Below are 13,164 nucleotides of genomic sequence, written 5' to 3' on the forward strand. Positions count from 1 at the left end.
CTTTTGTACAGCATGGTTGGGTCCAAAGTTCTTCTAAACTTTTACGCGACTTATGATGAAAGTGTACAATCTCTGCATAGTGTAAAACTAATATATTAGTTGTGCTCACGGTCAAGAGTGGCATAGACCCTCACATGATTAGTAAACTTGAAGATGGACTTAAATCATTATTCTGGTTATTTCTCATGGTCTTGCTGAATACCAACCAAAGTGTACTCACCCTTGCTAACTGCTGCTCAGAAGGAGAAGGTGTGTGAAGTTTTCTGAAGATGATGCTGAGTGCTAAGCGTACGCGACTCCCAGTCGATTGCCTGTGAAGTTTGGAGCCTTCGTTTCTAGGATTAAGCTGTAAATCTCTGATATACTTTCTTATTCTTTTGTGGTACTATTGCTGCTATTCACTAATAATGTCATGTACGTGATACTATTGTTGTCGTTCGCTAATGATGTCACTACATGTATGAAACTTGATTCTAACACACACACACACATATATATATAGGTAGCACTTGATTTTATTTTAGAACTGGGTGTGACAACTATCAAGCATTGCCAACAATTCCTATAGCTGAGCATAAGCTTGGGTGAAAAGTGGCAGATGAAAGAGTTGATCTAGCCAAGTGCATCTCGGTGCCTCATAAATAGAAATGACTTTGCATTTAGCAAAGGAAACAGCTCCGGGAAATCAGGAAAAAATTCCATGGGGACGGTCCCCAAACTTGTGCGTGAGGACACATCCTACAATGCGTGGCTACTGCTGCCATCTGACGCCCCTGCTCGCGAAGCTTGACTGGCTCAGCATATCCCTCGAATTGCTCGGCTTGCATACCTCGGCTCACAGGCTCCTAGCTTCGATACAGTCGAAGAATCCCTGGGAATCCAGCACCGGCGCCACCGCGGCACCTCCGTTCGGCCGTTCCCCTCATCCACCACCCGCAGCTTGACCGCTGGACACCATCGCTATCGCCGCAGCTCCACAGACGTCCCCATGTAGCAAGGAAACACTGTGACTGTGGAGACACGCGTTGAAAACGACAAAGAGGGTAAGAGGCTTCCTGGTTCTGAAAAAAGTTCAGAACCAAATGGATGGAGTTGGTGTATGAGTTCGTCGGTCCCTTGCAAGCCACCAGGACGTACATATGCTATGCTAATTCCTATTCTGCACTGTGCTCTCGTGCTTCCCCTTCCATTTTGCTCAACTTGATTTCAGCAATCCTTCAAAATTCCAACAGCCGAACTGTCGTTGTTACAATTGCAGCTACGACGGATGTTAGACTACCCAAGCACTTGACAGGGTCAGTACCCATCTGAGTGCGGGGTGTGGGGACGTCTGCAGAGCTACGGCCCCGGATGCTACGGGTTCGAGCGGATGAGCTGAAGTGGTGGATGAGGGGATGTAGGCGATGGCGGCGGCGTCACTGGGTTCCCAAGACCCTCGCTCGGCTGTATCGAAGCCTGGAGCCTGTGAGCCAAGCCGAGCCTGTCGAGCCTCGTGAACAGGTGCATCGGATGGCAGCAGTAGCCACGTGTCGCACATCCAGGATGGATCCTCACGGACAGAAGTTTGGGGACGGTCCCCATGGAATTTTTTCCGGAAAATCATGCTGTGGTACAGATCCCATCCAAAGATCACACCCAAGAAGGCAACTCTGGCCATCTTGAATTGTCACTGCAGCTATACGTTTATTTGTAGATGCACTTCATAAAGGGTCATCAAATCATCTATAAAGGTGTTGCATCCACCAATTTCCCTTGTCATCTCACTTTCAGTTACGTCGCTGCTGCTATGTCATGCATGCATCCACTACTATGAATCCCAACGATATCCCAAGCATTGAAGTACCGAAGGGTTCATTAATTCAAAAAGCGTTTTAGCGTACACAGAGCTTCTTCCCCTCTGTAATCCCATCCAAGCTCCGCCACTGAGCGTACATTGGGGTGTATGCTAATACATTTATGATAAAGGTGAATGTGATGCGGTACTGCATAGTAAGTCCTACCAGAGGGACCCGGTCTCCATATACATGCCCTACAGGAGGAACAAGGTACGTTTGTGTCACCATGGTGCTTTCTGATGATTCATTGCTCAACTTTCCCCCTTCTTGATTCATCTAAATTTCCTGGTGCTTCGCATCCCTAGTGGAAGCCTCACTTCCTGTCACCGTTGAACTGCCAGGCTATTCACTGTAATCTTTTTCACTAGTAACCTCTCCAGGTTTGATCTTGCCACTCCATACAAAATTCAGAAATGAAACTTATTTTGGATGTGTCACCTCTGGAACTCTGCTATTTATAATATATGTATAGGAAGCAATGATTGTTGTATCAAGTTTCTCTGTTGGTGTATGCAGTAAATATAGCCTTTAATTTGGTCTACTATTGGTTCATCAACCAACTTGTAAGTTTCAAGGCACGTTCCATATTACAAGGCAAGCTTTAAAAATAGTTGTCATGTCTTCGCTGAAAGGAGACACATGCCACATTTTGTGATATCCTGTTTTTTTTTTTTTGAAAAGAATCTGAACGAAAGACATGAAGACTAATGCACACAACTGGGAGAATAACAGATGATTGCTTGGAACAATTGCAATCCTCGAGTGCTGGCTGGTGGCAGCTTTCTTCTGTCAACTTCCTCCACCATTGGAAGTGTAAATTATTTTGCCAGTTCCCCTCCGCATTAGTGGCAACCTAGGCAGATGTAATTCCACGGTGGTGTTTGGCACTTCCAGGATTGTGTCATGTTGCTACTCTAATAATTGCTAAATTTTAAAATTATGTAGATGTACAGAGGCTCATCATATTAGTAATGCTCTTTTTCTAATTTTTCTCGTGTTCATGCATATTTGAACTGCTTACATGATTACATGATCTCAAATCACTTTACTTTTATAAAAACATTGCCTTACAAAATTAACATGTACTTAATTGATTAAAATATACCCAAAAACCATAAAAATGCCATGTTGTAAGGAAACAGAGTGTAGACCACAGAAAACTAGCATATAGCATTGCAAATTATGGTGAACATTTAGAGGCATGTTCAGCCAATGAAGAGGACATCTATGCGACCCATGTCATCTCATTAATTGTCGCATCAAATTGGCTGGATGTCAAATAAACCAGCTTCAACCCACCATACCCTGACCTAGTGCCATCTAGGCATCTATTGCCTCTGTTTACTGCCATGTAGTCTACTGTAGATGCATTTCATAAAGGGGAACCAAATGGGCAAAGGATGTTGCTGCCAGCAATTTCTATTGACTTCTCACTTTCTGTTGCTGCTCCTGTCCCGTTGTGCTGTGTGTCTCCCTGCTATCCCATGAGCATCGATGAGTTACATTTCTAAAAGAGGTCTAGTGTTCTTCCATAGCCAGTCACGAGAATCGCCACTCAGCAGAGGGGAAACCTGCAAAAGATTGTGGATAATTTAGCAGATCCATGACTCCAGGAAGATGAGATAGCTTGCTGTAGGAACTAGTAAGGCAATGTGATGATGATTAAATAGATAAAAACATTCACAGAGAAAATCAGTGATGACAACAGGCTGCACAAGAAAGAACCAGGGAGTAGGGAGCCAAAAAAAAAAGTGCATATAAATGCTATTCCAAATTAACAATCCCTCCTTTTGGAGATGGCATGAGTCACATGGATCTATATCATGAAAACACATCGAAGGTTGTCATTGTGTTACATCAAGCAAAATAACGATATCCCCAGCCTCATCTTGGTGTACTAATAGATTACCGCCTAAAGAATATATATGAGCTCACCTTTTCCCAGACTTCTTCATGGTAAGCATTGACCCAGTTGATCTCCGCAGGTGAAAGCAAGGACATGTCAATAAGCTTGCTCTAAAGTTGCAAAATAAATGAGGAAATAATCAGTACTTCATGAATTATGTGTTCAGCATGAACAATAATGAGAGAACAGCAGAGGTATTGCTAAACATATGGTCACATAGTGAGAGCTTAGATTTAATATCAAGCAGCAGCAAAAGATAGCTCATATTATCTCGTGTACTGATTAGTCAAACAAAAACAATACACCAGTACAACAATTGGAGATATACGTAACAAGTGTAAAATTCCATCCATTGAAACATGGACCAAGTATATTTGTTTGTACCTGAATTGGAACAAAGGTTAGTTTCTCAAAACCAAGGTATGAAATTCCACCAAACGAATTTGCCAGATTAAGCTCCTTTATCAGAAGTAAATTCTGCAACGTCGAACAGAAAAGATTAGGGATAAAAATGTCTACTTGCAGCTCAAGTACAGTACAATGATCTACCTCAATACGAATGCCAAATGAATTATCTTCGTAATAGCCAGGTTCATTGCTGACAACCATGCCCTTCTGTAAGGCTGTCAAATTTCCATATCGATAGCTTATGCTCTGAGGGCCCTCATGTACATTTAGTGCAGCTCCAACTCCATGGCCTGTGCCTGGAACAAGAATGAACATGAAAATGGATTTACATTGCATGCTATAAACTTCAAGTCTAAGTCAATATTCCCATTTAGAGAGAATTTTAGCCTAGTTAAGATAATATTACCATGCCTATAATCCAGTCCAATCTTCCATAGAGATGAGCGTGCCAGAACATCTAGCACAAAGCCTGGAGTTCTCTCAGGAAACACCACCTGATCAATAGCTATATGGCCCTGTCACAAAATTTAATGATATTCATAAGGTAGGAACAAATAAGGGGCTGCAAAAATAAATGCTACTAAAATGTGTGCCACACATTACAAATGAATCAAGTACCTGCAAAACTCTAGTGAAACACTCCTTTTGCCATGGAGAAGGCTCACCAAAATGTAATGTCCTTGTTATGTCAGTAGTTCCATCAATGTATTGAGCCCCACTATCCAATAAAAATAGATTGTCAGTTCCAACAGAGCTGCAGTCCTCAGGGGTTGGTCTGTAGTGTATTATAGCACCATTTGCACCATAACCTGTGTGGGAAAACTGAGTATCAGTTAGAAGTAAAGAACTATACGCATCACACTTTTGGAAGAATGGCACTTATGCAATCAATAGAATGTCTCCTTTCATCCCTAATTCAGTGTAAGAACAAAACTAAGTATGCATCATGCTAGAATATTTGCATCAGCACAAAATTACAATAATATAATGATTTTGATGAAGTCGTAATTATCATTGCCTTTATCAGAAAAATTAGATTACAAAATAGGTAACAATAGTTAAAAAAAATAGGATCCTTGCTAGACATCTGTCCTGTCAAAAACTAGTTAAAGACAACTAAATATAGACTGAAGGGCATCTATCTATAGAATAAATCTAGAGGTACTGAACAAAATGCAAAGAATTATGATACTAATCAATGAAAACAAAGTTTCTGTGAGATTTTAATGGTATTTTCTTAAAGTCCAAAACAAGAAAATCATACCACTTATAGTGTCGAAGCTTGTCTCTATAAATCCATCTTGCTTTTGACGAAATTCAAGAAGCTTTTCAGCAACTTCTACCTCTGTAAGAGGCACACTTTTACCAACTTCCTCCTCTAGCCAGCACCAGAATTCTGCTAAAGCAGCAGCATCTCTACACGTCATATCCCAGCAAAGAATCTAGTTATCAATTTGACCGAAATTAAATGAAGCAGCAATACAACAGGAAAATGTGGCACCAGAATCATGATAAGTAATTGCATACATGGGGGCAGACTAGAGATAATCCTTTAAACAATATCTACATGACTAAAGAACTGTTCAGCTTACAACAAAGATGTTTACTGTTCTTTTTCATGCACAAATAGAAGCACAATCTATATGGTAAACAAAAAGACAAGAACAATCAGAGTGAGCAATAGGCCACGTCCATGCTGGTACCCATATGTCAATAGGCCACCACTTCGAATCTTTGCTGTTTTGCCCAACAGACTAATAGTTAATGTATTATGTTTCACTACCAAGAAATAAAATTTATTTGCCAAATTCATGCTGGGTTGCCCTAGATATCTTTTTCTTTTATAGAGCTTCAGGGAATCAGGCATTTTTCAACAGAGGAAAAAAATACTAATTTGCAAGCTCTTTGAAGACAATACCTTAGGTGTGAATTCTTCATTCCCTCAATCTCTGCCTCATTTTTAACTGACTTGGCAAGTGTTACCGGTGAAACATTGTATACAACATTTAATGCTCCATTCTCAACAACAGGGCCTCTAGTTGTTGGCTTGTCTGAAGATGCTTCTTTCTCTCCAACCTTTTTCCCTGATTTTCCTTTCTTTTTCATATGTCTATCGCAACTTGATATAAAAGCAGTAACTATGGCTGCATTCATACTTGAAGAATCCAACCAGAGCTTTGCACCTTTCTCTGCCAGTCTGGACAAAGGAAAGCCATTTCAATAGAAAGATAAAAATGTGATGAAAAGAAAATAGAAACATAAGATAAATAACACCAACAAGATGGGAGTTGATGGTCGATCATTAAACTATTCAACAACCATCTACAGAATTTAATATTTTCACTCTTTCTTTCAGAGATACATGCTTACTACATATATAAACCTTAATAGGTAAACACATTTTAACACAAAAAAGTAGAAGACCAGTACAGAATTCATCAACATGCAAGACGAAGTTAGCACATTAGGTACATCATTAATCACCATAAAATGTAGAGAAAATTTGTTTGTTAAACTTAGCAAATTTCTTTATCTCAAAACCAATATAGTCAATGGCAACCAGCACAAAACCATTACGTGTTTCAAATACCCAATGAAACATTATACCTATTATGTTTTCCCTTTTGAAATTCTACAAGATTTGAAATTCATAAATAAACCTGGAATGTATCAGTTTACCAAATAGAAATAAATATCTACAAGACAGGGTAGAACAGAAACTCTAGCATCTCCAAGGCAGGGAAGGATTTGCATGGATAAGGCCATAAGCAATCCAATCGATTGAATTTGATACTGAAGAACAACGAGCTCATTGGGTCAATGAAATCTATATTATTTTGCCAAGATTATTATCTTTGTATAGAAACAAAGACTACATCAACAATGAATGAAATGCGAAACTGCACAACTGCATATTTGAAGCCAGGCAGAAATATTATAAATACTAATGCTTTTGCAAAATTTACCTTTCCACTTCAGACACAATTGCTTCATATGGCTTAAGTTTTACTCCAGCTTTCTCAAGGTGCACCAAAACATCTTCACAAACTTTGTTGCTATCCACAAATAATGTAGCAGTGCTAACTTCCACAATAAGATAGCTATAAAATACTGGTGAATGAGGGACATCACTTCCTCGCTGCATTTCAATGTGGGACGAACCCATCAGCTTCATGAAAAATGCTGCTAGACTTTATCTGCAACCTCTGGTTGTTATTTTGAGTTGAGGCAATGGATTAACAATGATTAAATTTCCACTAATTATCACAGAAATAACCCCTAAGTCAAAAATTTCACTGGAAACCCTACTACCCAGGAACTGTTAACTATAATCCAGTTATACGCAATAAAAAATAATTACTAAAACTTAAGACTAATATTTACTAACAATATTTAGATATACAATGCTTTTGACTAAAAGCATGTGGAGACTGAGGAACTGTTCAGAAAAGACATATATGACTAAACACACTGAAATACATAGAATAGTTTCATGTACAGCATGTTCACAATATTCATACACAGCTATCATATCAAACAAATTATAAAAGAATCAAAACATTACCATGTTCAACAACCAAGCAACTTCATCGAGCATTGAAATTACCACAGCATCACACCCATTTTCAGCAAGGTGTGATCTAATGAACGACAATTTTGATGGCACATCAATACCAGCATATTTGATGTCGTGCACCCTAGTTGGTTCTTTTGGGGGCTTTGGCCTTGCATCTCCCCATATCTCATCAATTAGGTTCATGCCTCGAACCAAAACCAACTCATGATTCTTATTTGAGATTGAATCCTTTAATTCTTCAGCAGCATCAAATGAGAAAAGAAACTGCATCCTTCGAACAAATGAAGGATAAAGGATTAGACTGAAAATTCAATGAAACATAACTGTAAACATAACAAAACAAAAGGAAATAGCAATAAAAATTAATTGAAAGTTGAAACACATTAAAATAATGTTCTCTTCGAAAGATACTTAGATAACAGTTAATAGATCCTTAAATCTAAACTAAAAGCTATGGAATCGTGATGCCTAAAATTTTATTGGAACAGGCAAATCAGATGATAAATTTCAAAATACACAGATGCTGCTGGAACAAATGAAAGGGAGTGTGCTGCAGTTCCAGTTATGTCTTAGTAAAAGTGTGTTAATCGCCTAACTGCAGCATGTCTCTGGCATTCACAATCACGTCATGGTATCATCACCAAGAAAGAACTTAAGCCCAACTTTACATGGCTTAATATGTGGGCATCACATAAAGTGTATAGCAAAAGTATTCATTGTGTCACTGAATCCAGAATTAAAATTCTTTATCAAAAGTAACAGAATAAAGCAAAGCTCACCGGGTCAATACCAACTCGGCAACCAGACGGTAAAACATCATTCAACCACTCACTAGTAGTTGGAACACCATGATTTCCACTGCGCATAAGTGTCCATTCATGGCTCAATTCCTTCTCAGCCTACCAAAAGTAAGAAAAGATCAGGAGTCAATAACTGAACTAAATGTTCCAATCAACTGAAATCTACTATATGTGAATGGTGTACCTGAAGAAAATATCTGCCATCAGTCCAGAGAGCAGCCTTATCTTTTGTGACCACAGCTGTACCAGCACTGCCAGTGAAGCCAGTCAGGTATGCACGCCTCATGAAGCATTCTGCAATGAATTCGCTCTGTAACAGGAGTTTTGAATAAATGCTTGTAAGTTTAATGGGATGTAATTCGGTTCTGCCATTTCACTAAAGACTCCATTGAAAGTTTCTACATCATTTAAATTGGACAGCACTATTAGCACAACCAGTTCACTGCATATGGATAACCAGGACAACTAGTATCACCATTCACCATCGATGGAGAAATTGTGTACATTAGGCAATCACACACTCGTCCTAGTCATACTTATCACGATTTTCTAAAGCTATAGCTCAACAGAGAATTGACAGTGGGAAAAAAGAAGTCATAGAAGGCTCTTAACTATAATCACAGTGGATATCGTCTAAATGCTGCGGAATTTGCACAACTACGCTATCGTTTTGAAAAATTATATATTCATTCCTTCATCTGCTCATTCCAAATCAGAGGAAAAAATACAACTTTGTTGTATTCAAGTAGGGAGGTGGGGGTGGTGGTGGGCAGCGACCTGGTGGGCGTCCTGTGAGGGGACGATGTAGGCGTCGATGGCAACGTCGGGGCGCGCGAAGAGTCGACGGAGCGAGCGGAGCTTCTCATCCCCGCCAGAGGCCGGGTCCGCGGCCCCGGAGGAAGAGGAGAGGCCCCGGCGCTTGCGGAGCTCCGACGAGGAGAGGGCGACGACGCGGCCGTCCCCGCCTGACGAGCTGGCGAGGACGCGGAGGAGGGGGAGGCGGCGGCGGAGGGAGAAGGGGAAGAGAGCGGGAGCCGGGCGGCGGGCGAGGAAGGCGGCGGCGGCGAGGGACGGGGAGAGGCGTGCCGCTTCGATCGCCATGGGCGGCAACTCGTCGTGGGGAGGAGAAGCGAGGGAAGAGAGGTGGAGGGAGATAAGGGACCAGCTCGACTAGTAGTCTTCTGGACTTGTGGAGGACCGTGGCAGAACCGGCCCACAATCCACATGTATGGGCTCGGCCGGGCCTTGCGTAAAGGGCAAAAAAAAATTTGGAGTTGCTTGGCAGTTGGTACTCACTCATTTCCCTTCGGATAGGCCTATTTTCAAAACTGAATTTCTCTCTTTTATCCTATTTGAGTTGCAATCTTGGGTATGACATGAATGACTATTCAGTTTCGTACAGAGTAACTGCTTCAGAAAAATAGCTTGTACATGTATTTTTGTACATCCATATGGAGGAGTCTTCGTGGAAAATCGTTTCAACTAACGAGAAGAATGTAATAACATGAGTTCAATAGATGGTAGGCAGTGGCCTGCATCTTGGTCTTGTGTTTTGGTAAAATAGGTCTGTCAAAATTGAACGGAGGGAATATTGTATATTACTTGTGGTAGTGGATGGATAATATTGTTGGAAAAATAAGAGAAATAGTGATATGGTAAAAAAAAAGATTTATCTCTGAAGCACTGTTACATGCCCGGTACCAAAGGCTTGACTTTAAAACTGCAGCTAGTCTATTCGAATATATATCCCTTGGTTGCTACCTCTTATACGCACAACATTCAACAACTCTAGTAGCCTATTATAGTGGGGATGTGGCTTCGAGAAAAGCGGATATGAGATGGAGATAATCTGCAGAGCTGTTTGTCTTCTGAGGTTGGGATGCACCAGGAAAGAACACATGCATGACGAGAGGGGGATATTTCATATTTAGGCACCAGGAAAGAACACATGACCAGATATTTACTTGCAATAATGCTCATCTTCTAAGATGACATTCATAAAAACGAGTTAATGGCTCGCTGGTTGATGCTATTCTGGAGAACGTATCGGAGAAAGCACCGCGGAAATGCAGTACGGGGGGACGAAACGAAAACACGGGAATAACAACGGGAACTGCGACCCGGAATTCAAGCTACTAAAATTTTAGATTATAAATTTCAAGTTACTATTCACGGCACTATTCAAATTGAGAGGCACTATTCAAATTCAGATCACTATTCAAAATAGGAACATGAACAGCACTCGAGCACTCACCGCGAGTGGGTGGAGCACCTCAGGATGAGAAAAAGATGGTGGTACTATTCGCTCACTCACTATTGAGCACTATTGAGCAATTATTCGGGGTCGCTTTTAGCAACTATTCAACAGATATGGTATATGCAGGTGCGTGATTAGGTCTATATCTTGATTATATTGATTCTCAGGATCTTTGCGGGTTGGCGAGACCAAGGATTCAGCCGGTCGTTTGCTGCTATGCTTTATGTCACTCCTACTCAGTACTCACTGCATGTGTCGCTGGCTCGCTTCAGAATCAGGCCAGCCCGGTCTTCACCCTCACCGTCCCAGCCACGAGCACAAAGGACTCAGGCTCTACCGTCTCCCCACGCAGTTCCACCCGTGCGAACACTTCTCTGCGCACACAGGGTTCTCCTCAAACGCCGCTACCAAGGCTAACATGTGAATGACACACGTAGAGGTTTCTCCTCTAGGGCCTAGCGTAGAGACATCGCCCTATACGGACGAGCTTAAGGGAAGGCAGGGATATTACCAGGACAGCTTAATCCATCTCCACGGGACAAATCCAAAATGTCACCGCGTGATAGAGGATAGGGCAAAAGGAATAAACAGTGGCTCTACTGTAACCAGGACAATTATTGAGGAGTGGAGCGCCGTCCAGCTGTCCAGGCAACAAAAGAGGTGCATAATTGAGGAGTCTCCCGAAGCTTCTACTGCAGCTATAAAAGGAGAAGCCGCGTGAAGCATTCAGCATCAATCAACACATCACCGAAGCACGATCACCAAGAAGTAGAAAACCTCCACCCACACTCCACTCACAAATACTCCATGAAGACCACCGCCACCTCGGAAGTGCTCTAAGGGATTCCCACTATTAGTAGTAACACCCCACTACCGTTGTATCACTCCACAACCTCTGTAATACTAGAATAAAGGGAGGTCGTTGGAGCTCGTCCCGCCGTTTGTAAGGTAATTAAGGTTTGTGCTAAGTGCTTGGGGTTTCCCGAAAGGGAAAGCCGCGTGTAAGCTTCTCCTGTGGAAATGGATTAAGCTGTCCTGGTAATATCCCTACCTCCCTTAAGCTCGTTCGTATGGGGCGATGTCTCTACGCTAGGGACCCTAGAGGAGAAACCTCTGTGTGTGTCGTTCTCGTGTTAGCCCCGGTAGCAGCGTTTGAGGAGAACCCTGTGTGCGCAGAGAAGTGTTCTCTTCGGGTGAAACTGCTTAGGGAGACGGTAGAGCCTGAGTCCTGTGTGCTCGTGGCTAGGGACGGTGAGGGTGAAGACCGGGCTGGCCTGTTTCTGAAGCGAGCCAGCAACACATGCGGTGAGTACCGAGTAGGAGTGACACAAAGCATAGCAGCACGACCGCTGAATCCTTGGTCTCGCCAACCCGCAAAGATCCTGAGGATCGATATAATCAAGATATAGACCTAATCACGCACCCGCGCATACCATATCTGCTGAATAGTTGCTGAAAGCGACCCTGATTAGTTGCTCAATAGTGCTGAATAGTGAGCGAATAGTGCCGCCATCTTTTGCTCATCGTGAAGTGCTCCACCCACTCACGGTGAGTGCCCAAGCACTGTTCATATTCCTAATTTAAATAGTGTGTTGAATTTGAATAATGCCTCTCAATTTGAATAGTAATCAGACAATTTGAATAGTGCAACGAATAGTAACTCGAAATTTATAATCTAAAATTTAAGTCACTTGAATTCGGAGTCGCAGTTTCTCGTTGTTATTCCCGCAGTTTTCGTGATACCAGTACGGGAAAACTTCGGGAACTTCGACTCCGAATTCAAGCGACTTAAAAATTCAGATTATAAATTTCGAGTTACTATTCACTACACTATTCAAAATCGCTGATTACTATTCAGTATGGGAAAACTTCGGGAACTTCAACTCCGAATTCAAGCGACTTAAAAATTCAGATTATAAATTTCGAGTTATTATCATTGCACTATTCAAAATTGTTGATTACTATTCAAATTGAGATGCACTATTCAAATTCAGCACACTATTTAAATTAGGAATATGAACAGTGCTTGGGCACTCACCGTGAGTGGGTGGAGCACTTCACGATGAGCAAAAGATGGCGGCACTATTCGCTCACTATTCAGCACTATTGAGCAACTATTCGGGGTCGCTTTCAGCAACTATTCAGCAGATATGGTATGTGCGGGTGCGTGATTAGGTCTATATCTTGATTATATAGATCCTCAGGATCTTTGCGGGTTGGCGAGACCAAGGATTCAGCGGTCGTGCTGCTATGCTTTGTGTCACTCCTACTCGGTACTCACCGCATGTGTTGCTGGCTCGCTTCAGAAACAGGCCAGCCCAGTCTTCACCCTCATTGTCCCCAGCCACAAGCATATAGGACTCAGGCTCTACCGTCTCCCC

At 41.8% G+C, this 13,164-nt stretch overlaps 1 protein-coding gene across 2 annotated transcripts; it reads right to left on the reverse strand.

Annotated features, from left to right (window-relative positions):
- Nucleotides 1–2,981: 2,981 nt before the first annotated feature.
- On the reverse strand, nt 2,982–9,662 carry LOC117845455 (aminopeptidase P2). Of its 2 annotated transcripts, none has more exons than XM_034726503.2 (13): nt 9,304–9,662; nt 8,711–8,836; nt 8,506–8,625; nt 7,715–7,990; nt 7,116–7,288; nt 6,068–6,346; nt 5,414–5,565; nt 4,768–4,958; nt 4,556–4,664; nt 4,291–4,445; nt 4,126–4,218; nt 3,771–3,851; nt 2,982–3,406 (listed from the first exon to the last, which is right to left on the reverse strand). In XM_034726503.2, exons 1-13 carry the CDS (start codon nt 9,625–9,627, stop codon nt 3,335–3,337), a joined length of 2,151 nt encoding a protein of 716 aa, XP_034582394.1. In that variant the 5' UTR covers nt 9,628–9,662; the 3' UTR covers nt 2,982–3,334. The 2 variants fall into 2 exon arrangements, with proteins under 2 accessions (XP_034582394.1, XP_034582395.1); XM_034726504.2 differs by having other exon boundaries at nt 8,711–8,820; nt 9,304–9,405.
- Nucleotides 9,663–13,164: the final 3,502 nt, after the last annotated feature.

Source organism: Setaria viridis, chromosome 2 (assembly GCF_005286985.2).
Source record: "Setaria viridis chromosome 2, Setaria_viridis_v4.0, whole genome shotgun sequence".
NCBI classification, from domain to species: Eukaryota; Viridiplantae; Streptophyta; class Magnoliopsida; order Poales; family Poaceae; genus Setaria; species Setaria viridis.